General features: G+C 32.9%; 3 protein-coding genes across 10 annotated transcripts in view; 2 read left to right on the top strand and 1 right to left on the bottom strand.

Annotated features, from left to right (window-relative positions):
* Positions 1–9793, top strand: part of LOC141460638 (NHL repeat-containing protein 2) — a 23180-nt gene extending 13387 nt beyond the window's left edge. The window contains exon 12 of the mRNA XM_074140828.1: positions 9778–9793. The gene's annotated coding sequence lies outside the window, so the exon portion shown is untranslated. The remainder of the gene's footprint in view (positions 1–9777) is intronic.
* Med (Smad/Smad4 homolog Medea) overlaps positions 1–23582 on the bottom strand; it is a 27615-nt gene extending 4033 nt beyond the window's left edge. Inside the window, exons 1-16 of one of the 7 annotated variants that reach the window (XM_074140831.1) lie at positions 20168–20275; positions 17891–18240; positions 17008–17210; positions 14385–14544; positions 14098–14246; positions 13883–13987; positions 13614–13788; positions 9144–9311; positions 6987–7163; positions 6128–6280; positions 5402–5661; positions 4376–4656; positions 3072–3240; positions 1527–1665; positions 1275–1408; positions 21–110 (exon numbers count right to left, since the gene is read on the bottom strand). In XM_074140831.1, the coding sequence (XP_073996932.1) occupies positions 30–110; positions 1275–1408; positions 1527–1665; positions 3072–3240; positions 4376–4656; positions 5402–5661; positions 6128–6280; positions 6987–7163; positions 9144–9311; positions 13614–13788; positions 13883–13987; positions 14098–14246; positions 14385–14442 (2049 nt within the window). In that variant the 5' untranslated portion in view covers positions 14443–14544; positions 17008–17210; positions 17891–18240; positions 20168–20275 and the 3' untranslated portion in view covers positions 21–29. Of the gene's footprint in view, positions 1–20; positions 111–1274; positions 1409–1526; positions 1666–3071; positions 3241–4375; positions 4657–5401; positions 5662–6127; positions 6281–6986; positions 7164–9143; positions 9312–13613; positions 13789–13882; positions 13988–14097; positions 14247–14372; positions 14700–17007; positions 17211–17890; positions 18241–20167; positions 20276–23383 lie in introns of those variants that run through there. The other 6 variants (XM_074140833.1, XM_074140832.1, XM_074140835.1 and 3 more) reach the window with 6 other exon arrangements.
* Positions 19314–23582, top strand: part of jing (AE binding protein 2 jing) — a 255111-nt gene continuing 250842 nt past the window's right edge. The window contains exon 1 of one of the 2 annotated variants that reach the window (XM_074140822.1): positions 19314–20085. In XM_074140822.1, coding sequence (XP_073996923.1) covers positions 19697–20085 — 389 coding nt within the window. In that variant the 5' untranslated portion in view covers positions 19314–19696. The remainder of the gene's footprint in view (positions 20086–23582) is intronic. The other variant, XM_074140823.1, reaches the window with a different exon arrangement.

The raw sequence follows: 23582 nt of genomic DNA, 5'->3' as shown, positions 1-23582 counted from the left end.
GGGAAATTTTAAATACTTGCCTGTGTAATTTATTCAATACCTCTGGGACCATCTATTGGCATTGTGTGTAATACTTCATCCAGTAACTGAAGAGCTCGATGGAGGTGCACCTGAAATAATACCATTCTAGTACGATTTTAAATAGACAAAATTTCTAAAATCCTTCTATAAAGTTCTAGATTTCTCTTATTTTTAAGGATAATTAAAAATTAATCCATTCAACTATTTCGTCAGCTGTGCAGCGTAAAGCCTTCGCTTTCGATTGCCGGCGTCTCACGCATGTTTGTAGAGAAATCTGTCTGACCGGAACCGTCGTTTGAGTAAGTTGGTGTTAGTTTCGTTTTGCCGAAAACATGATACTACACATGTAGTAGAGCAACGAATTGTCGTGAAATTTCACATGAAACTTGGTGAAACCGCTACTGAAACTTATCTTTCATTAAAAGAAGTTTATGGCGATGAATGTTTATCACGTGCGCAAGTTTTTGAGTGGTTCAAGCGTTTCCAAGATGGCCGAGAAGACGTCGGAGATGATGACCGCCCGGGTCGGTCCTTCCACGTCCAAAACGGTTGAAAATATCCGATTAATTAACATTACTACCGTGAGGTGGCTTGCTCAACTCCGTGAAAGAGTAAGGAAAAAAAAACGACCCGATTTGTAGAAGAACAAGTCACGGGGTTCTCCATCAAGACAACCGGCGCTGGCTCACACTGCATTGTGTCTGTCAAGATGACGTTTCTAACCAAGTAAAAACATCCCAGTTTTAGGCCATCCGCCTTATTCGCCTGACCTGGCCGCCCCATGTGACTTCTATCTGTTCTCCAAAGTCAAATCTGCTTTAAAAGGAACACGATTTCAGTCCGCTGTGAAGTTGTGAAAGAAAAAGCGGCACGCGTCATGCAGGAGCTGACAGAAAAAGACTTCTAGCAATGGTTTCGAACAATGGTAAATTCGCATGGAGCGTTGTAGGGATAGGGATCAAGATCTCCTTAATATTTGTATACTGAAGGTTATAATAACTAAATATGTATAAATTTAAAATAAAATGTTTTACAGCAATAGTCTCGTTGTTTAATAGCCACACCTAATATATATAATATAAGGTAAGTGGCACTACGCTTGAAGGACTTGGATCACCCATTTCACAAATGAAATTTAAGTTCGGACTTACTGTAGTGTTAAGTGACTTTTTTTTGGACCCATGATCTAAAATAAACAACCCAGAATTGTTGACTAGATTAATTAAAGAGAGAAGTGAAATAAATAGTCATACCTCGATCCAGCATGGCGTCTCTTTAATTGACTGCCTGGGGTAGTCTGGACCCCAGCCTTTGACAAAACTAAGCCGAAGTATGCACAGTCTTCTCAAGTCATCAACTCCAATACATGCAGCCGCACTAAGACCTTCAGCAGGTGGGGTGGGAGGAGATTAAATTAATTTAAACAAAAAATCAAAGTATCCAAAACATAAAACACAGAGAGAGCTGAGATTTTCAAAATGAGATAATATATTTTATATATTTACTAATAGCTGGTGCAATTCCTCCAACACTATGTGGCCCAGGAATGTGTCCGGCTACTGCAGCTGCCTGAGCGGCTGCAGCTGCTTGCGCCGTGGCTGCTTGTTGCTGCATCTGACCATGACACTGCCGTAAGTCGAACACCTTGAAAGGAAGAAATTAACAACACAATTTAATGGTGTAAATAATATGTATTTGTACAGTAGATAGACCAGCGCTTCTCAACCTGTGGTAAGCGAGTTGCTGGTTGGTGGTACATGAAAAATAATCAATAATGGCAGACATAAAAAATTTGAAAACAAATCATAAAAATATCATAGAAACCTTTTTTCCTGCAATACATACAAATTACTTTAATTAATAATATTATACAGTAAAGTTGTTAATATGTACAGAGTAATAAGGTTAGTCTGTAATATTGTCTTTCATGATTTCCCAAAACCCCTTCTATTAAGAAAATTTAGGAAAAACTACATCATTATCAATAAAAGATCAATAAAATTTAATAGAATTATCATGTGACAGAACTTAAATGATAACTATGTAAAGATCTGCTGCTTAAAGAGACTGGATTGTAATGAGTAAGCTCCTGTTCAAGCAACATTAAATTTAATTGGTACTTACAGGTAGTTGGAATGCTTAAAAGAAATTAGAAGATTTGGGCTCTTTAGAATGCTTATATCAGAAACCTAATATTTCTATAATTTTAGACAGGTACAATTTCACTTAACTTAAGTAAACAACATTATGTTTAATATATTTTGGAATTCTCAAAATTATTCAACAATATTTAGATAAATTCATTTCTTTTTCAAGTTATAAGAATTCTTTCTGAAATAAGATTGGGGTGGCCCCTTATGTTATTAAATTTAAAAATCAGTAATATAATTTTGTACAATCAAACCCCAAAGATCATTGTTTAATGTGTAATAAGAACGGGCCGGAAACATTAATTGTTTATCAGCTGTGCCCAGTCTATGAAAGTTTTAGAATCCCCACTCCATATAAACAAATATAATAATCTTTATAAGAAGAACTTTGTAAATTAATTAATAATTTTGAAGAGAAAAATATGTACGCAATTTTTAATTATTTTTTAAAAAAAGTTTTAAAACTAAGATCTTACACTTTACAAAGTGAACATGAACTTGGAACTCCTTTGTAACAGATACATTTGTATCTCTGTACAAATAAAGATAGTAACAGTAAAATAACAAATTTCACGAAATACAGTCAATTTTTTCGAAGTGATAAAATTTAGCATGATGTATTACCTAGTGGTTACGCGAGCCAAAAAAAAAAGTTGGGAAACGCTACAGTAGACAGTTCAAATAATAACATTAGGTCATCTAAAGTATGAAAGATTTTGTGTTGCAATGAAATACGAAGATTTTTATAAATGGTGAAAAATAAAATGGGTTGTTTTTTTAATGAAATTACATCGTGGGAGATAGAAATCGGCCAGCACTCTTTCTGCGAGCTCGAACCTGAATTAAAACCCTGATTTGATTAATCAATAACCCCTTAGCTAAAACCATCAGTAAAATTACCTTAATATATGCAGAAGGATATATTTTGTGCACAGCATCACCGGGTGATCTGCCAGCTTCTCTGTCCAAATAGTAAGACTGCACGAACACAGAATGATCGCTTAGGCACCTCAACCAAACATCACCCTCTCCTCTGACATCCAGCTGTACACCTTTGCCTATGTGTAGTCTGTAAAGGGGGGAACCGATTGAGTATGTGATTCACTAATCAATGACGATTATGTGGCTTACTGGTACTTTATAAAGTCGCTGATTGGCGTTTAGTTCATGTGCGGATGGCACAAACAGCTGTAAAAAATATGAGAATAAACTACAAGCTACTCCTAGCAAAATAACCTACGCTACCTAAGTAACCTTACCCATAACAAAACCTTACACTGTTTATAACACTTGCTAATTAAGTGCTACCAAGCTTAGTCGTTTAAGATTTTTATATTTTTAAATTATCCATTTTATATTTTTAAATTATCCATTTTATATTTTTAAATTATCCATTTTATATTTTTAAATTATCCATTTTATATTTTTAAATTATCCATTTTATATTTTTAAATTATCCATTTTATATTTTTAAATTATCCATTTTATATTTTTAAATTATCCATTTTATATTTTTAAATTATCCATTTTATATTTTTAAATTATCCATTTTATATTTTTAAATTATCCATTTTATATTTTTAAATTATCCATTTTATATTTTTAAATTATCCATTTTATATTTTTAAATTATCCATTTTATATTTTTAAATTATCCATTTTATATTTTTAAATTATCCATTTTATATTTTTAAATTATCCATTTTATATTTTTAAATTATCCATTTTATATTTTTAAATTATCCATTTTATATTTTTAAATTATCCATTTTATATTTTTAAATTATCCATTTTATATTTTTAAATTATCCATTTTATATTTTTAAATTATCCATTTTATATTTTTAAATTATCCATTTTATATTTTTAAATTATCCATTTTATATTTTTAAATTATCCATTTTATATTTTTAAATTATCCATTTTATATTTTTAAATTATCCATTTTATATTTTTAAATTTTTTCTCCTGTTTTCTTTTTCTTTTTTTCCGGAGAAAAACGAATAAAAAAAAGGTTTTAGGTACTAAAGTTAGCTACAAATCTATCCCAAGAATGAGCGCAGTATTATTTAAATTTAACACCACACAAACCTTCCTACGACAAATGTTTGAATGATGAATGTTTCAAGTGATTATGTTGCATCGCGAGCAACAAAACTTTAAAAGCAAGAAATAATCGATAAAAAATAAAATTTTCGACTTACCTAGCCCTATCACTTTGTTCTGTACGATGAACATTGGAGAGTGCTCCTAAACAGAATCTATTCGCCCCAGATGGATCCACATATCCATCTACAGTCACATTGGGGCAACTTGATGACACTTTAAAAGTTTCACCAACTTGGGTATCCAACTCAAAATAAGCTATAGAACACCAATATTCAGGTGCTGGTTGATTAGAGAGCAAACCAGTGGTGCCAACGTCAACACTGCCGGGCGTTCCGCCAGAACTTGGCCAATATGCTGCGGCGCTGCCAGGATGTACCTAGAAGTGGACGGTATCATTAGAAATTAAAAATAATTGCTAATTATCAATAGTACAATACAATTTCTTACTTTACGCATCGCCCCCTGCATTTTTTAAACAATATAATGTTATAAATATTATTCTTACATTACACAAACGAAATAGCGATAGCATACGACTCAAAAGTAGCATTAAATGAAATTACTGGCAGTAGCCTAGAGAGAACTCCATGGTTTCCAGATGCTGCCAGGAGCTTAGGTGATATCGCTAAGGCTGGTAAAGAAATGGTTTTGCAATGGGTTCTCTCTTGAGGTAGGACACATAATAACGAACAAGCACCTCGCTTTGGGCAGAGCTGTCTAATCTCAGACCGAATTGCCAATATCACTAACCAACACAAAAAGAATTGCCATTGCCAATAACTAGGAGAGTGTCTTTGACCCAAAAAAGCGACACCCATTGAATATTTGTGATACAAGCAGTTCTGGCCCATGCTGTTATCATCTCACGATCCGCTAGGGGAAACACCCCCACTTGGAAAACCATGAACTAATGTAAAAAAACAGATCAAATGATTTCTAACAAAGCTCACAAATAAACCATTTGAAGGATGGAAAACAATACAAAGTATAAAGATAATTCCTTATTCATAAATACCAAATGGGTAAGTAAGGTTTCCAAGTTTATGATACTTCTTCAGTTAGAAAGTAGATGCCAATCATTTTCGCTTCACCAAATTAACCAGCGAAATATAGCTAATTACCTGTGCGGGAGGTTGCATACTTTGCGTGTAGGTAAGAGTATATCCAGACCAGGTAGCTTGGGCAGCACCTGTACCGGCTCCACCATATCCACCGTCCACGCTGGTCGCCCCATTGCCGGCACTGGCTGTAGCTTGAACCGGAGTTCCCGGTTGTGCGGATTGCCCAGTTGGCACAACTCCTGATGGTGTTTGCGGAGAAGGTGATGTCAAGCCAGATGTTTGAGCGGGACTAGTAGGTTGTTGACTGTCAACTGTCACACCTGTTGTGACATACGATATTACTTACTTACATTTGTTCCACTATGGACTATTTTTATCTCTATATATAAGACACAAATATAATCGTAATAATTGCCCTACGTAACGAAAAAGAGATATTAAGATTTGAAATTTGAAAACTACAAACAACCTTCTATCACTCAATTACTATTCTTACAAGAGCATTGCAATTGATATCAGTTATAGAGCTAACTTTTCTCTACAATTTGGTGGAAGATTTATTGAAATCTGATTAATACAAAAAGAGATATTATGGTTTGATTGAACTTCTTAATTTTTGTAAATTTATTTTATCAACTCCAATATTTATATTAACCACGAATAATTTCGAATGAAATTTGTAACCTATCCTAACTAATCTGGAATTAAAGTTCTGCAAGCTTATGGTTTAATAAAAAAAAATCTTTTAGAAAATATTGAAGATATTCAATTATATTAAGAACAAACCAATTGAAGAAGGATCTCTGGGTCCTACGACAGGTGGCGGTTGACAGAGTGTAGTGTAGAATGGCTGTGGTTGTTGCGTTGCTGCCAGACCACCGTCCGCTGGAGATACAAGACATGTTTGTCCAACTGGGCTGCCAGTAGTACCGCTTGTCCCTAAATTCCCAATGCAAGTTAATCAATTCTTTATCCAGGAATTAAAGTAGATAATTGAATTGGTAAACATACAGGTATTTTAAGAGCTGAGGAGGTATAATTACAATTTATTTTCTCAGATAAATGGTAAAACTCTGCATTTCCATCACTCATTTGATTATTCTGTATTGAGCTAGCAGAGGGGTGTCGGTGTTCCAGCAATGAGAAAGATTTGTGTGTGGAAAATTCACAGATCGAATCTCGCTTGTAGCGTCTTTTTAATTGTTTAATCCGGATTAAGTAGATAGAAAAAAGTGTTAAGTACAGCCATTCGACATAATCGCAATACTTTTCTTTCTAAGAGAAATAAAAATGAGGAAATCCATTCAAAGCCGCACTTCCGTTCGGTTTTTCCATACGTATGAAGACGAAAACCCTTATAACATTTTCCAGTGACTATTTTTTTTTAACTCAGTATTCTCAAAACTTAATTTCGGCAAATTTGATAAGATATTAATAGTTGAGATAATAAATCCTTTCCATTTCGAAATTGCATCAATTCTAGGGAAGTTACTTGGCAATGAATGCTCAAAAAAACCCAAAATTATCCAAAAAAGTAAATAAGCATTTCTTTTTACAGACTACAAAATGAACAGCTTGAAAAAAACAAAAATGCACTATCTACCACGCTATTTTCTAAATAAAGAAAATTATTTCCAAAACTCACTGTGCATCTGATGGTGCTGGGATTGCGGAGGAGGAGGAGGCGGCCAAGATGGTCTGACGTCTAAGGGTGGCCTTCCTCGGCCCATCGGAGGTCCTGGAGCCGTGCTGTCCATCTTACCTGCAGAACTTCCAGCTCCACTGTAACCTCCATCGTTTCCACCCACCACATTTACCAGACCTGTCTCGTCGTGTGTGCACAAAAGCAATAACTATCACAAAAACTAAGTGCATTTATTGTTTTGTTTTTGTTTCTAACAAACTAACTAAACTAAAAATAAAAAAACTAAATATAAAATAAAACTGATAAAATCTAAAGCATTTCCCTGTATAATAGTAGGATCCTCTAAGGGACGTAGATTTGAGATACTTACTTAAAAATAAGAGATTTCTGCAAGTTTGAATGATCATTTTTTTGAAGTTAACATCAAGAAGTTTCTTTCATCAATCTTAGCCAAATTACATTGCAATTTAACCTACTATCGGAGTTTTGTGGGGGGCGCATAACAGCTTATTTTGTCTTTTCGGGGGGAAAACATTTTCCAGCAACTGATTGGAGCTGGAAGCTTTTTCCTGGAAAAGGGGATTGAATTCTAGGAGTTATGGCCATGTTTTTCATGCTGAGATAATTGAAACCCACTCACTGCTACTTCTTTGTTGGAGCAGTAACAGGGAATAGAAAAGTGTCTTGGACAGGCTGGAAGTGCTCAAGTCTTCTACTGCAAGCTTTGAAGAGCTCCCAGATTAGTGAACAAAAAAAACGGCGAATACTCAATTTCCTTTAACAGAAGAGTGAAGCGAATGCCTTCTATCTGCCATGACGACGAAATGATATAGGGTAGCAAAAGAGCGGATCTCACAAACCCGTCTGGGATTAAGACGCATTGGAGTGACGATGTTTCCTTTAACGACAACTCCTAATCAGGGATCCAACCCATTGTGGAGATTTTCCAGCGCGTACATAAGAATGCTGAAATGATTTCCATTTCTGGATGCTAAATAGACACTAAATGGAAACCTTAGCACAGACTATAGTGTGTTCCAGAGTCAACGGCTGCGTCACAAAGCTATTTTGTGATTGGGAAATTAAAATTAGGGAATTAGAGCGTTACAGTAGCAATGCAGGGACAAGGAAAAATCTATACACAGTCTATCTGTGGAAAGAGCGAATGCAGACATCTGGAAATGAAAAGGGAATAGCTTATACTGGAAGAAGTGGGAATTTTGCTGGAAATTAGAAGAAGTTTCTTCATCAAAGAAGTAATTCTACTCTGAGTACCAGGACTAGATATGGGGTATTTCAGGTGAAGAGGACAGCTTCTTTGATTAGGTCGGCTAAATAAGGCGCCTGTCTTCCTCAACCCTGCTGTAGGCTTTTCTCCGAATAGATCGTGTATTTATCATCCAGAAATGGAAATCGTTTCAGCATCCATACGTATGCGCTGAAAAAATCATCTCCAAAATGGGTTGGATCCCTTATTAGGAGTTGTAGTTAAAGGAAACATCGTCGCACTAATGCGTCTTATTCCCAGACGGGATTGTGAGTAGAGCAGGTAATATCAATTTATCTCAAGATAAGGATGGGAGAAGATTAGGTGCAGTATCCTTGGCTTGAATAGAAATTACTATTCATTCATCTTAAGGTTATCATACACTTTGTTCCAACGGAAGTCAACCTTGCTGTTGGAATTTTTTTAAAAAATCGATTAATAAAACTGATACTTGGCAAAATCACTTTTTAAAATCCAGGCGACCACAAAACAGGTGTTTAAGGTGAAAATTCAATATGAAAATATGAAACAATCGCTATGGTGTAGGAGAAAGTAAAAGAAGCCAAATGCATAAGTTAATTTGAACGGAAACCCAAACAGTGCACAAAATAACTATTAGAAGAAGGGGAAAGGTCTTCAACCGTCGAAAGCAATAAGGTTTAATTTAAGAACATGATTTATTTGTTCTTCATGAGAAGAACTATGTTCCCTAATTCCTTTGAAGTATCACTACAAACACATATACCAAAACATTAAAAGGTAACTTATGCGGAAGCAGATATTATTTTACTTTACTAGAAATAAATTTACATTCAAAGCCAACGACATTTTGCAAGACAAAAAAAAAGCAGTGATAAATAACTGTGAATAACTGGACCAAAAAACAGTACCTTGCATCTGATGTGGATGGTACTGAAGTTGAGGAGGCGGTGGTCCATGATGCTGAACTGTAGCTTGATCTTCCACTTCTATGGCACTGCTAGTACCTCCAGAAACGACACTGTACTCATCTTTCACCGTCCGACTGGGACCACTTTGAAGTGTCAATCCTGATAGATCTTTGTCCGGACAAAGATTAAAAAAACAAACAGAACGAATCCAATCAATATCATTTGTGAGTCAGTCTTATGTTTATTGGTTTTCTTAATACCTTGAATTAATTAGAAGTTTAATTCTATATGGCTTATCTTAAAAGTGTAAGAAGTGCAACAGTGACGAGTACCTACTTACATGCCAAGTATACCCTTCAGATCTGACAGAAATGGTGTCACTTAGAGATTACTTTTTAAGAATCTTTGCAGTATTGATCTTTACTTTGGCATGCTTGCTACCTAAAAGTTCACGGTTAGGAAAATGTGGAACAACCAATCCTTCATTTGGAAGGTCTTAAAACTCATGCCAATGCAGAAATATGGCGTGCCATTGGCAACACTTGAACCCATTTTAAGCCACTGTATTCAGTATTTACTCACATACACTAAACATAATAGGATTCTTTATTTTGTTATTCAGGATAAAGCCCAGAGGGAAGGGATTAGCTGAGTGGTGAGCGAATTCTATCCCAACCGGAGTTCAAGGGATCGAATCAGCTGCTGGCCCTTACGATTTTCTCTTCCAAAGGGCTTTTCACAGCTCACTGGACAGGGAACGTCTACAACGAAAGAACACTGATCTGGAGGCCGGCAGTGCACTGAAAAAAGCTCCGGGCGCCAATAACTCAAGACGTTGACGCGCAAATAAATATGTACTTTAAACTAGTGTAAAGTGAATTTTTTAAAATTCAGAAATGAGAAAGTCTGCGTCACAATTCTTCTCCAAACTTTTGACCAATAGATTTTTATTAGCGTCTTTTTTTTTTACAATCAGCACATGAAAAGATCTATTAAAAATAACTGAAGTTGAGTCCAGAAATTCGGAAGTTTTGACTTTTATTTATGAAAAGATTGTAAACACCATTACCGCAATTAAAGTAGTAATAGAATAAGAAAGCTGTGGTACTGCAGCGACCATAAAACTTTTCTTTCAAAATTTGGGACAATGAGGGAATCTTCTGAAAATAGTTGGGCAACCCCTAAATAATTCAGTGATTCGTTGCCTTATCTAAGGGATTATCCAATTCCCGGATCTCAGAACTTTATAAGGATGTTGAAGTCCATATCCGTGAATTTGGTGATGCTCGCAATAAATCTCTTCAAAATCCTGCGAATAACTGGCACACCTCTCATGCCGATTTAATTTTGTTTAAGGCTTTTTTTTTTTGCAGGACAAGATGATCTTGAAAACGTTTTTCGATGGGTTTTCCACAAAGCTTAATCCTTTTTTCCTACTTCATACCAATGCGTAGTAGATATGACGAGAGGAGAATGAATCCTTGCTAGACTGAGATTCAAGACCTTCAGCCCTTGAAGGCATGTGAAGGATCTAAATCTCTTATAAAGCCCAATTGTAATAACTGGAATTCAAATTCTCTATTTTGGTTCCAATCTCTGAAGATGAAACCGGACAGAAAGAAAAAATAATAATAAAAAGCTGTAAAAATCAGTTTAATAAGTTAAATTTAAAAAGAGAAGAACCAAATAGTATTATATTTTGATTAAACATTTACTATGATCACTTTCTTCTATTGTTTACTAAAAAAAAAAAAAAAATAGAAAACCTTTAAATGCTTTGTAATTAAAACTGTCCGGTAGGACAGTTGTATAAGGGTTGATCATCAAAAACTGCACGAAAAAGCGTAACGTTGAAAAACACCCAACTTTGACAATTTTTTTCTCTTTTTCTATAAAAGATAAAATTCCCAAATTTTCTTTAAAATAAAGGGCAAATCCTCCTTTATAGATGTAATTTTTTTGCAACAACCTAGATTTGATAGATTTTGAGAAAAAAGATGCTGAAAATGAGCAAAAACGGCATTTTCAAAAATTGTTCTTGTTCTTGTTCTTCTTCTTGTTGTTGTTGTTACCTTTTTTGTAAACAACGTAGCGCCTAAACGCGCGAACCGATTTTCATGAATGAGGTGTCATTCGATTCGGAATTTTATGTAGATGTGCCTTTTGTGGGTCCCGACGCTGTACATCGAATGGGAGAGGAGTTAGCCCCCTTTATGTAAGGCCCCCTCCAAAATTATTATTACTAATTACTCTGTAAATCTTGGCCCGATTTTGATAAAATTTGGTAGGATGATAGGGTTAGGGCTCCCCTACGTAACATTAAAGCGGCGATCAGCTCTTACACTTGTTAAGGGGAAGTATAGCAATCGTTTCAAATTATCGACACGTGAACCGATTTTTATGAATGAAGTGTCATTCGAATCGAAATTTTATACAGATTTGCACTTTAAAAGTCTCGGCACCGTGCCTCATAAGGAGGGGAGTTTGCCCCACCCAAATAAGGCCCTTTCTAAAACTATTATTACCAATATTTCTATAACGCTTAGTCCGATTTTGATAAAATTCAGCTCGAATAAGTGGTTAAAGCTCCTCTACGTTGCTGATTCTCTTGCTCCTACTAAGAGGAAGTACTGCAATCGTTTAAATTATCAATGAGTGAACCGATTTAAATCAATGAATTGTTCGATTAAAAAATCTTTGCCTCTTTGCCTTTTAGGGAGAAGTACTGCAATCCTAGTTTATTTTTCTTACTCCTCTTAAAAGGAAGTACTTAAATCGCAGTTTAATTTTGCTATTTACGTACAAATACCTTCCTATGTTATTCAAAACGCTTTCTCAAAAAAATTGTTATTGAGGATGGTTTGGGAGCCGCAACTACAATCATTTTTTAAAAAGATCTCTCCAGTGGTAGTTAACACCTTATCAGGTTATAATGATAGAATAGCATATTCCAAATTTTAAAAAAATCTGTAAAGCAGATATGTAACTTTGTAAAATAGGCAAAAAGGAAAATCTATCCAAAAGGTACAAAAATCTCCTTAACAAAAACTTACAGTTTAAAATGTTAAGTATAAGGGTTGATTAAACGCCAAAAGGTACACAAATCAGCGAGTACCCAACATTTCAATAATACTTCATTAATAGTTAAGTAATTCTACTGCATTAATTTTCATTAATAAGTTATTTTTTAGAATTTATTAGATATCACAGACCCTTATGCTGGCCACTTCATTTATATTATTTTTTTGTTATAATTATGATAAATCACATATACGTACATGCATGTTAAAGTAAAGATAAAGTTAGAGTAGGCTACTGTCTTGAATTCGTCTTACCGAAATATTCGTGAGCACAAATAACACACAGTTAATAACAAGTAGATTATTAAACAATAATTATTCATTTCTCTATTGTAATTTAATTTAGTCCCCCTAATTTTACTTATAGTAAAATACTGGAATAATTAGCTGTCCTAAATATATGCATATCTTATTTACTTTATATTACATATATACAACATTGTGGGAAGAACACCTAGATGGAGAATGTAATTGAAGAAAACTATATTATTTGCGATAAAGCCAGATAATTATTACCTATTGTAATAAACGTTTGACTACTTCATACAATAACAATTACTTTAATCGAAGAATGAACTTAAACCGACGATTTTTATTTAAGAAATAAAAATAAATAAATAAAATAAACAAAATCATTGATGTAAGTTGGTGTAAGCATTTTTTTAAACAAGGTTTTGAATTTTTTAGCCTCATATTTTTATTTTATTTTTTATAACGTTTTTCTTTTTAACCTGTAATTAATAGTTTGATTATTATAAATAACTAGATATTACAGTCAATCTACAGTGCTACTTGAACATATATTTTGTAGACGAAAATGGCCAGCATAAGGGTCTGTGATATCTAATAAATTCTAAAAAATAACTTATTAATGAAAATTAATGCAGTAGAATTACTTAACTATTAATGAAGTATTATTGAAATGTTGGGTACTCGCTGATTTGTGTACCTTTTGGCGTTTAATCAACCCTTATACTTAACATTTTAAACTGTAAGTTTTTGTTAAGGAGATACAATATATAAAATTCAGCTTTGCAATGTATAATCTAAAAAAATAACCAATACACACCAAAAACAAAAATAGTAACAATTTTAATTGTAATGAAAGGGGGGAAAAAACATTTAATTGGCCCCTAACCAAGACAGGAAATTCCAGAAACTCACACTGGCACCAAAGGGATGATTTTTAGCTAACTTTCTTACCTCTCTAGGAGGCAAAAAATGTTTACACTACTGCATTAAAGACATTTGCATTGAGGTGAAAACCTAATTTGGGTTTTTTAAAAAAAAAAAAAATGGTAAATTTAAAACTTTTAAAACTTCAAATCTTAATAAATAAATCTGAAATTAAAAATAAATACTGTAAATAAAAATAAAGATCTACACTAACCTATACCTGGAGAAACTACTCGTTCATAGTGATAAGGATTGACGCAAACTGAATCGCATTTTAAATCAAAAGCAAACTGACAGTATTTAACATGTTTCAATTCATTTTTGTGAAGATCTGGCCATCTCCAAATTCTTGCATAAATTACATGTGGAAATCCTTTTCTACCAGCCACCTATAATTGTGTGTTTAATTGTAAAAAAATAAAAAATTAAATAAAAATGTTAATTTTACAAGCTGTAATGTTGTTTTAGGATTGAAGTTCTTACCTGAAGACGTCCATCTAATGTCCTTTGTATAGTTACACATTTACTATGATGTGAACCATTTGTAGTTATTGCAGTTATCAAACTATCTAATTCATCACGTTTTTCCTTTAAAATGAAAAACAAAGAAAAAAAAAAGTTTCTTGACGTCATTTTACTAGCAAAACATTTACAAACTAATGATAAAACTTTTTGCAAAGTCTTTCGTTTTTGTTTACCTTAAGTTTTTTTACTAAACTCTCAATGGCACGTTTTGCAAAACTTTCCGATTCACCACCTTGTCGATGGCACATCAAACTGTGCACAATACTTAAACATGCATCCGCCGAAGTAGGAGTGCTTGTGTTCATAGTAGTCATTTCACGTACTTTAATTTACACACAAAAGAAAAAAAAAAGTGTAAAAAAAAAAAATAAGTTTGTTTATGATCAACGATTAAAAATATCTACCAAACAATTACTAAATATACTCATTTATTAATTCAAATACATACTTCAAGAATTACCTTCTGTTTGAAAATTATTGTTGATTTGGTGCCCAGCACCAGATAGACCGACCATCATGTTAAGGTAATACCGTAGGATGGATTACCTCCTTATATCCCTCAGTTGGGAATAACTTTCTTGTACGTGCATGTCTTTCCTTGTATACAATGTTGATAAGTTCTAACCAGTACATTAAAAGAAAAAACAAACACAATACAAAAACAAAAAAATAAAAGTGAAAAAAAAGTTAGCGTTGCCTTTTTAAAATATCACTACCACAATACCCCCAACTATTGTTGACTTATTCAAAGCCTAGACGGTTTCAGTTCACCTGGGTGCCGCGGCTTCCATAGCAGCGCTGATGGCTCAAAGCGCGGATTTTAAAACCAAATTCTAAAATATACCTACTACATTCTTCAAAATGATTATTCATAAAACATTATTTGAAACACTTTTTTTCTAAATAAATAAAAACTGTGCATAATTTCAAGATTAGAAAAGTTCCTAAAAGGGAAACTTGACTTTAAAAATTTAAAACTGTATTTTAATTAAAAGTAAAATTGTACGTCTCTTAAACTATGTGAGACATCACATTAATTTTTTATACAATTTTTTTTTTTGTTAATACAATTGATAAAATAAAATGTCAAAAAAAAACCAAAAAATGTTAATAATATATTAACTTAAAATCATTGTACGTGTCACAATCCTTATCGAAACTGTTCACCAAAAATTCTAATTTATAACCTTTTCAACTCATGAAATTTTTTTAAACAAATTTGAAAAAAAAAAAGACAGAGTTGAGTCTTGAAATTCACGAGGATTTTGCGTTACTATTTACAAAAAAGGCAAGAAAACATTGCCACAAATCGCAGATTGCCCAGAATTTTGTTCCCAAGATAGTCTTTAGATAGTCAATTGTCGTGTGAGGAGGGAATCTAACTTCTAAAAAACAATTATTTAAATATTTTCATCCATTCAAATGACTTTAACAATCTCTCATGTTTAACATTTGTAATACAGTGAAATGATTTGCGAAGTGTACATTAGAACTACAGCTTGCCTGGGGATAAGCTAAATTCAAATAGTTGCACCAGAACTATCTCAATATCATTTACAGTGGAGTCTCGGTTATCCGTCATGACCGGGACCGGACACGTGACGGATAGTCGAATAGACGGATAATGGACAAAAAACAGGAAAATTTCCAGATTCTTTTGTTTAACGTGTATAAAACTTTGTATTAACTGGTATACATATTTTATACGTTTATACACTTAAGCCTTAAAGGTCAGGTATCTTTCATTATTCAATTCATTCTATTGTGTATTAAAATTAATGAATACAAATTTTTTTTTTAATTTTTAAATACTGAGGACAGTGACGGTTAATTGGAATTGACGGATAAAAGGGTGACGGATAACCGAGACTCCCACTGTACTTGAAAACCCTTGAAAAGGGGGAATTATGTATTACAGGATTTTATAGGATACCCGGCGTTTGCTCATGAATCTGGATGAATGAGTCGTAGTCATAGAGATCCGTTTTATTTTTTTTTAAGAACGGAAATACGGAAATTGATGAAGTAAAACTTGAATACCAAGCTGTGTCTCTCTCTTGATTTACTATTCGTCTTTTAATTCCCTATTTTTTTTATATTATTATTATAAAATAAAATATCATGAACCTTCGTTACTTCGACACTTATAAACAAAATTCTACCCTAAATCAATTTTTCAAAAAATCTCTTAATGTAAAATAATATTATTATTTAGGGGGGCTCTTCAAATTTTTATGAGAAAAGGAGGCTGTACTAAAAACAGAACAGCAATTTCTGATTTAGGGTACAATGCATTATCCAAAAATATAATTAAACGCTAACATATTTAAATAAAATTGACAAATCTCTATTATTATTAATTTAAAACTGATCGAAAAGTTCTATATTATTAAAACTTGGCTGATCTAAGTGGGCACAAAAATTTATTAAATTCATTTATGTATTTATTAGGCTCTAGTTAAAGTACTTAACCTTAAAGGGTAAAATTTACACTGCATTTCATTATTAGTTGTCCACGTTGTTCATTAATAAATCGAATTTAATGATTGGTCAGCAATGAAATCTATTTTAATTTAATTTTAAATTCTATGAAAGGCAAACATTTTTCTGTAAAATCTTCACTACCTTTTTTACCCCCAATTCAGCAAACTCTAATTTAGTTGATTTTAAATTCCAATGGGATTAAGAGATATTTATTTACAACTAAAAGGAATTGAATTTCTTGATTTAGATGAGCTTTGTTTACTACTCACTAGAGCGCACTCGATGTCCTTTTCTACCAACTCAGCTGTTGGCTTTGTAAATGAATTATTCACCAGTTGGGGGGTAAATTATTATTATACAACCAAATAAATTTTCACTTTATTTTTAGCAGAAAATCTGCCTTAGTTTTTGAGTTTTAATTTACATAAATTATTGGATAAGAATAATCTATTAATCGCCAACAATATTCGTTAAATTAGTAAACAATAAGTATAAGCAGTTTAATTTATTATATTTTTAGAATCCTGTTATCCAGAATTGACCACTTTCATCCACCTTTTTAGAATTGGTTGAAGAAAGTGGAGAGAAATTAAACTTACCTCTAAAGTGCCATTTAAATACATTGTAGATCTCTATCGATCTATGAGAAAATTCTCAAATCATGTAAAATCGATTCAGTGAAGCAACTCGTTTCGATTGGATGGTTCTATCTAAAAGCTTCTTTGAGGTTTCAAATCGTACATCAAACTTTTTGTGATATTTCCCTTTTTGATTTTGTGTTGTTTCAAACACATAATTCATACTGAAATATGCATACAGAATAATTAAAAATAGCCATTTTTTTCGAATTCGGGAGGGGGCCTTAGAATGAATATTTCTGGTAAAAACTGAAAATCGAAAATATGCACAAATGAAAGACAAAGTAGAAAACCATTCATAAAACGGTTCGCCACTAAGGGACTAAAGAAAAGGGTCTAGTATATTCCTTTAAGCGTGTTATTAAATATTTCTAAGGGAATGAACATGTAGTAAACTGCAAACACTTTTGCACGCAGCGAACTACCCTAACACAGGAAGTGCAATTATCTTCAAAAGAAATCCAATAGATGGGTGAGTACTAGACGTTGGTTGAGTGGAGTGGAGTGGACGTTTAGTTACAGCTGGTCTGAGTCAGCGATCTCTTTCGGCCCCTATTGGTTAGTACGAGGGTGAGGTGCTTGCAGAAAGAGCTAACAAAGCCCCCTTTAGCAAACTGGACGATCAAAAGGATCTACTATGGATGAAGTTATCATTTACCGGTAATCGAGTTATTCAAGATCAGTTCTACAGATTCACAATAATTGATCATTTTAAATGAGTTGATTTTATTCGAATGAATGAATTCCTAGCTAGCGCTAAAAATTACACAAGACAAGAGGTACGAAAAAAAAACGGTTATTTATCAATTAATCTTTATGGACACGGTAACTCAAAAAACTTTACCACTTTAATATTGTATTTTAGCTTAGTTGCCTCAAAAATGGCGCTGGAATAAGGGTTCAAATCCGTCAGCTGGAAGAACCACATTCTAAAAAAAATATCTGTCCTGTTTTCAATGTAGCAATGCACAACAGGCAGATTCAGGTACGCTTATATGAAAAATAGGTAATAAAATATCTAAATCTCCGATAATCTGGTTCAAAAATAAACACTTGAAACAGTTCTTTAGAAACAATGCAATGAATATCATTATAACTTGAGCGAATGGCTGGTGACACGGAAATAAGATAACCTTCTCATATATTCCTGCATGTTATACAGGGTTGCCTTTTACGGTTTCTTTGAACCCGCATCTAAAAAAAAAAAAAAAATTGAATTGAATTTTGGTGTGTGAATTGAATGTTACCTGAGCTACATGTCAAAAAAAAGGACATTAAATTTGTTTAAAAACATTAAATGAACCAGAAACAAGAAAGTAGTTTTGTTATAATTATGTACATAAAATTGTGCCCGCCACACGGTAGGAATAATTTTTCATAACAGCTGATACACAATTAATGTAAAATTCTTTGAAGGATGCATTTTTGATTCATTAAATGGTTACCAACTTAGACTAATTAATAATATTGTTGAAAGGTTAACTTATTTTAAAAGAGATTTTTAAACTTTAGAATGAGACCACCCTTTATATAGCGCATTCTTTAGTTCATTTTTGTAAGTTTTTTCGGAAAATTTCGCGTTTTTAGGCCTTGATACATTTTATTATTTCCTATCAAATGATATTTATGTTAGAACTAATATTCTTATGGCAGAATAGAACACAATAACTTGAAACAACACTTTAGAAACTACTTGGTATTTGTACATTTTCAGGAATTGCAATCAAAATAGTATTTGAAAATCTCAGTAAGAATATTATGACCTGCAAAAGTAGTGTAAAATGCAAATTCTAAAAGGGGTTGGCCTTTAAGTTCATTAATTTGTTTTTTCTGATCTTTAGATTTTTTTTAAAAAATTGATGTATTAGACATTACGCCATTAAAGTAGGCATTATTCTGACAAAATGAAAAGTTTACTTCTAGAAGTAAGAACAAATGAGTGACGTATACCCTGAATGATAAGTGAATTAAATGTATTTTCTAAAAGAATAAAATAATAGAATTCCAAAATCTCCTACCTTATACATGATAGAATTTCTTATTACCTAGAATTGTAACTTTTGAGAAAAAGAAATTAAATTTCGTGATCATTCGGTTGTATTCGACTAGTATTTGTTTATATCTATTTTGCTGTAGAAGGAAGAAGATAGCGCTGTACACAATGTTTACGGGAAGGTTTCCTACCCAGCCCGAAGTGGTGGGGATATCTAGAGGGCAGTGGCCGGTGACGTCACGCCACCGACTCACACACCGGCTGGATGTTGTGTGTGCTCGGCGAGCCGCTTGAGTCTGTGCTGGTGTGTGGTGGTGTCAGCGTGTTCCGGGACCGTGTCCACTTTCCGCTCCTTCGGGTTTCTTCTCGTTTACTTAAGTTTTATTTCAGGTTTTTTTTTGTTTTTATAATTTCTGCTTTTTTTTTTTTTTAAGAATTAGTTTTTGGTTAAGTTTTTGTGAATGTGGTGGTTATCGTGTATAGATTTCTTTCTTATTGTGTGTAATGCGATCAGAAGAACCCGAGGGCTTGCTAGGAGAACATTGAGATACGAGCGTTGAACAAGTGTGAGACAGGATATCGGTTGTATCTCTTGATCGAAACGGAAGGACGTATTTTTTTTTTTTTTTTTTGAAGCAAGTTAAAAGCAACGGCAACATGGCGGAGTGTATTGTAGTGGACGTACACAATTCTAATTGTAGTAATAACAATACTAATAATAATAATAACAAAAATAATAATTGTATAACACTGTGCGAAGACGAAGCACAAACTAGTGATGCTAACAATCAGCTTGTACTACTCAGTGTTAATGTGCTTAGTGATGCTAGTAAAGTAGTTAATGATAAGAGTAATTTAAATAATTTCTTTCTATTTAAAGAAAAAATAGTGTCAGATGTTGTTGTAGTTGGTGATAAAACTACAAGCGTACAACAAACCGGTGTTATCGCCACGGAGGATCAAGAATCCGTCTGTTCCGAGGAGGATAATTGTCGTAAAAAGAGACGCTGTACAGATAGATATGATTCTTCAGAAAGTTCAGACAGGTAAGAATTTAATTTTCATAATTTATTAAGTATTTTGGTTAACGTAGTAGTTTTAAAGCTAACCTAACAAAAAATTACTTACTTTCAATTCTCTTACGTTTATTTTTACTAATAATTTTGGTGCTATTTTTGTTTGAGGAAATTAGCACATTGTGTGATAACATTTTCTGCATTATGTTTTAAGTCACCTGATTCCTAATATTTTTTCGTGTTTTATAATACGACAATTTTAAAGGGAATTCTTCCCTCAGTGTTGTTTCAGTTTTGCTTTAAATTTTATTAAGAATCATGTTTACATTTCTGAGAATGAAAAGATAAAGAAGATGTTTTGAAATAGCATCATTAGAGTTACAGTAAGTGCAGTTGCACATCTTTATTTCTCTGATGTATATTCTAATTAATTTTAAAAAAATACCCCGAGCCCCCACACAAAAAACTTGAAAGTAAATAATTATTCTAACTGAACAGTTTTTTAAAATTTCAAAAACCGCGTTAATTCAATTCTTCGGATTAAATTATGAAATTAACCTAAAAATGAAAATATTCCAATTTAATTTTTTTTAGGAATGGTTTTGTTTTATTTATTTATTCTCATTTCTAGCAGATAATTTTCCTAAATGTAAAAAAGTAAACCCTGTTTTTTGATTTTGTTTTAATTATGTTAGTAACATTTTTATTATAAAAGAACAATTTATTTCAACATTCGTATTATTACTGTATTTTAAGATTCACTTTAACATCCTTTTAATCTTTATTAATAATTCTAAATCAAGTTTAAAATGAATAATTCTTTACTTAAATCTACAACGCTGTTTGCACACAGAACGTAAACACTCGGGCAGGTGGAACTGGAGGTTAAGGTTAGATTCCAAATAAATAAAACGAGATAAACTCAAGTTGGCTTTGATTTCTACGAAAAAAGTTTTAGCTTCTATCATGGCTGCCATTGCCCTTAGAATTGGTTATTTACTTTTTTCTTATTTATTTATTTATTTTTTCATTTGCTGTTCTAATAAGTTTTAAAACTTTTTGTACTTTCTTAGGTTTTCTCTTACTTGACATAAGAGGAAATTCGGTGATCGTGACATATTTTCCAAAAAAAATTGAATCCCCTCTTTAGAATCACGTATTTATTCTAGAAAAATGTTTTTTATATGAGTAACCAGTCTAGTTATGAATAATTTACTGAGTCATAAGACAATTGTTGGAGTTATTCTGAGAATCATAAATTTATTGGTTACCACAAAGTGAGGAATCCTTCCGGAATTTCTAGCCTAACAAACCCATCTTAACAATATACAAAAGACAAGATTCGTACATTACAGGAAGAAAAATGGAATAGCTTCCTCCAAAAAATGTTTTAAAAGGTACTTGAACGCTCAGTGAAATACAAAGTTTAAAGAATTTAGTGAAGCGGCACTTCCAATTATAATTGTAACAATCGTCATACTTCCTCTTATCAAAATAGTGTTAGAAACAAAATAATGTTAACGAGTATACGAGGTCTGTAAATTAAGTAATGAGACTGATTTTTTTAATTTTTTTTTTTATTCAAAAAGAATTACAATTCTATATTGTCACCTTCAAAATAACTTCCTTCTGAAGCCACACTGCGCTGGAGGCGTTTCTTCCACTCCTCATAGCGGTGCTCGAACTCCGATACTGGAATAGTTTTCAGCTGGTCGGTTACAGTCGTTTGAATGTTTTTGGGGCTGTCCCAAAATGCAAGTTCCCTTGAGGTGATTTTTCCAACTTCGGGAAGAGAAAAAAAAGTCACCAGGACTCAAGTCAGGCGAATAAGGAGGCTGTCGGTAAAAGTTTTGATTGAAGTTCTTGAAAAACTTCTAAAAAATGGTCATTCGTGTGAGACCAACAAACATCAAGAACAAGTGGGTGTTGGTTGCATCACGATAATGCTCCTTGTCATACAGCAATTTCAATAAACCAGAGTTTTTGGCCCTGTAAAAACATTCCTGTGGCTCCTCACAGCCTCCTTATTCGCCTGACTTGAGTCCTTGTCACTTTTTTTTCTCTTCCCGAAGTTGTAAAAATCACCTCAAGGGAACTTGCATTTTGGGACAGTCGGAAAACATTCAAACGGCTGAAACCGACGACCAGCTGAAAGCTATTCCAGTATCGGAGTTCGAGCACTGCTATGAGGAGTGGAAGAAACGTCTCCAGCGCTGTGTGGCTTCTGAAGGAAGTTATTTTGAAGGTGACAATATAGAATTGTAATTCTTTTTTAATCAATTTTTTTTAAAAAATCAGTCTCATTACTTAATTTACAGACCTCGTAATTTACGGGTTTTCATTTGAAGTAGTACCTTTACAGAAAGGACCTTTCACTTTTCTTAGATTTGCTCAAAGTAACTAAAATGCTACAAGGGTAAGGCTTCCCTCTGAAATTCGGTGTTTTAATTAAGAAAAACGCTACAGTTTTTAGAAGCTTCCGCGGGGGGGACGCTATATTTTAAACTAGCTACCATTGTGCCATTACAGGTTTTCAAGAACAGTTCTTTATTATTGAACAGTGTTGCCAGCTAAAATTTATTAATTTTTTTTTAGGAATGAATTTGTAGAAATTATATAATTTAAGGACTCTTTAAGAAATTCTTGCTGCCAGAAATTTGGTTTCTGTTGTTAGTTAAGGAGAATCCTGTGTTTGGAGAATTTGCCTCCTTAATAGATTAGTTTTGTCTGTTTCCCCCGACACAACAACTATGTTACAGCGGCGGCGATAAGATAACGTCCCGGAGTATAATTTCAGTCACAGGCAAACTTTATCTTTTTAGAACTATAATAAATGTGCTAGAAAACTATTTTTAGTTTCTTTACAGTATGTTTGTATAATTTAATGTTAATATTTATTTTAAACTAGGCAACTTGAAAAAGTTGTTGTGTATAAAAGTACATTGAAAGTAGACCTCCTAGAAAATAGATTCTCCTAGCTCGAGGAATTTTTTGGTAGACATTTTGATATTCTTAAATAGGACGAAGGATTTCAACAGGAACGGAGCAATAATTTGAAACCGCATTTTGAAGAAGAACTCAGCTTCAATCATACTAAAGAAACCCTTTTAAATCAAGTTTCAATCAAAATGATTGCTACACAAGTAGTCAACTGTTTAATTATATTACTTTATTTACAGAAACACAGTGATACACAAAGAAAACAAACTACATTATTAATATTATTAATGGAAATATTCCGTCTGTCGAAAGAGGTTATGTGTACGTAAAAGGGTTTTTATATCCTTTGGTGACCAAAAACATGCATTAAATTGAGTTATGTACTTACTTTTAGAAGTACTGTTAGGTCAGGTACATTTTGGTGAATTTCGTATAACAGTGAAACTTTAGAACTGCACAATTACAACATTACACTACACAGTAACTATATAATATCACATTATTATTAAAAAGAATCCATAGAAATAATATTTGTTAATTTTGTAAGCAGTTAATTTCTTATTTATGAACTTGAACAGTAAGAAGAC

Source organism: Rhodnius prolixus, unplaced genomic scaffold (assembly GCF_049639745.1).
Source record: "Rhodnius prolixus isolate KJV_2025 unplaced genomic scaffold, Rpr scaffold_6, whole genome shotgun sequence".
Taxonomy (NCBI): Eukaryota; Metazoa; Arthropoda; class Insecta; order Hemiptera; family Reduviidae; genus Rhodnius; species Rhodnius prolixus.
The sequence above is the reverse complement of the archived record's forward strand: the minus strand, read 5'-3'. Positions and strand labels throughout refer to the sequence as shown.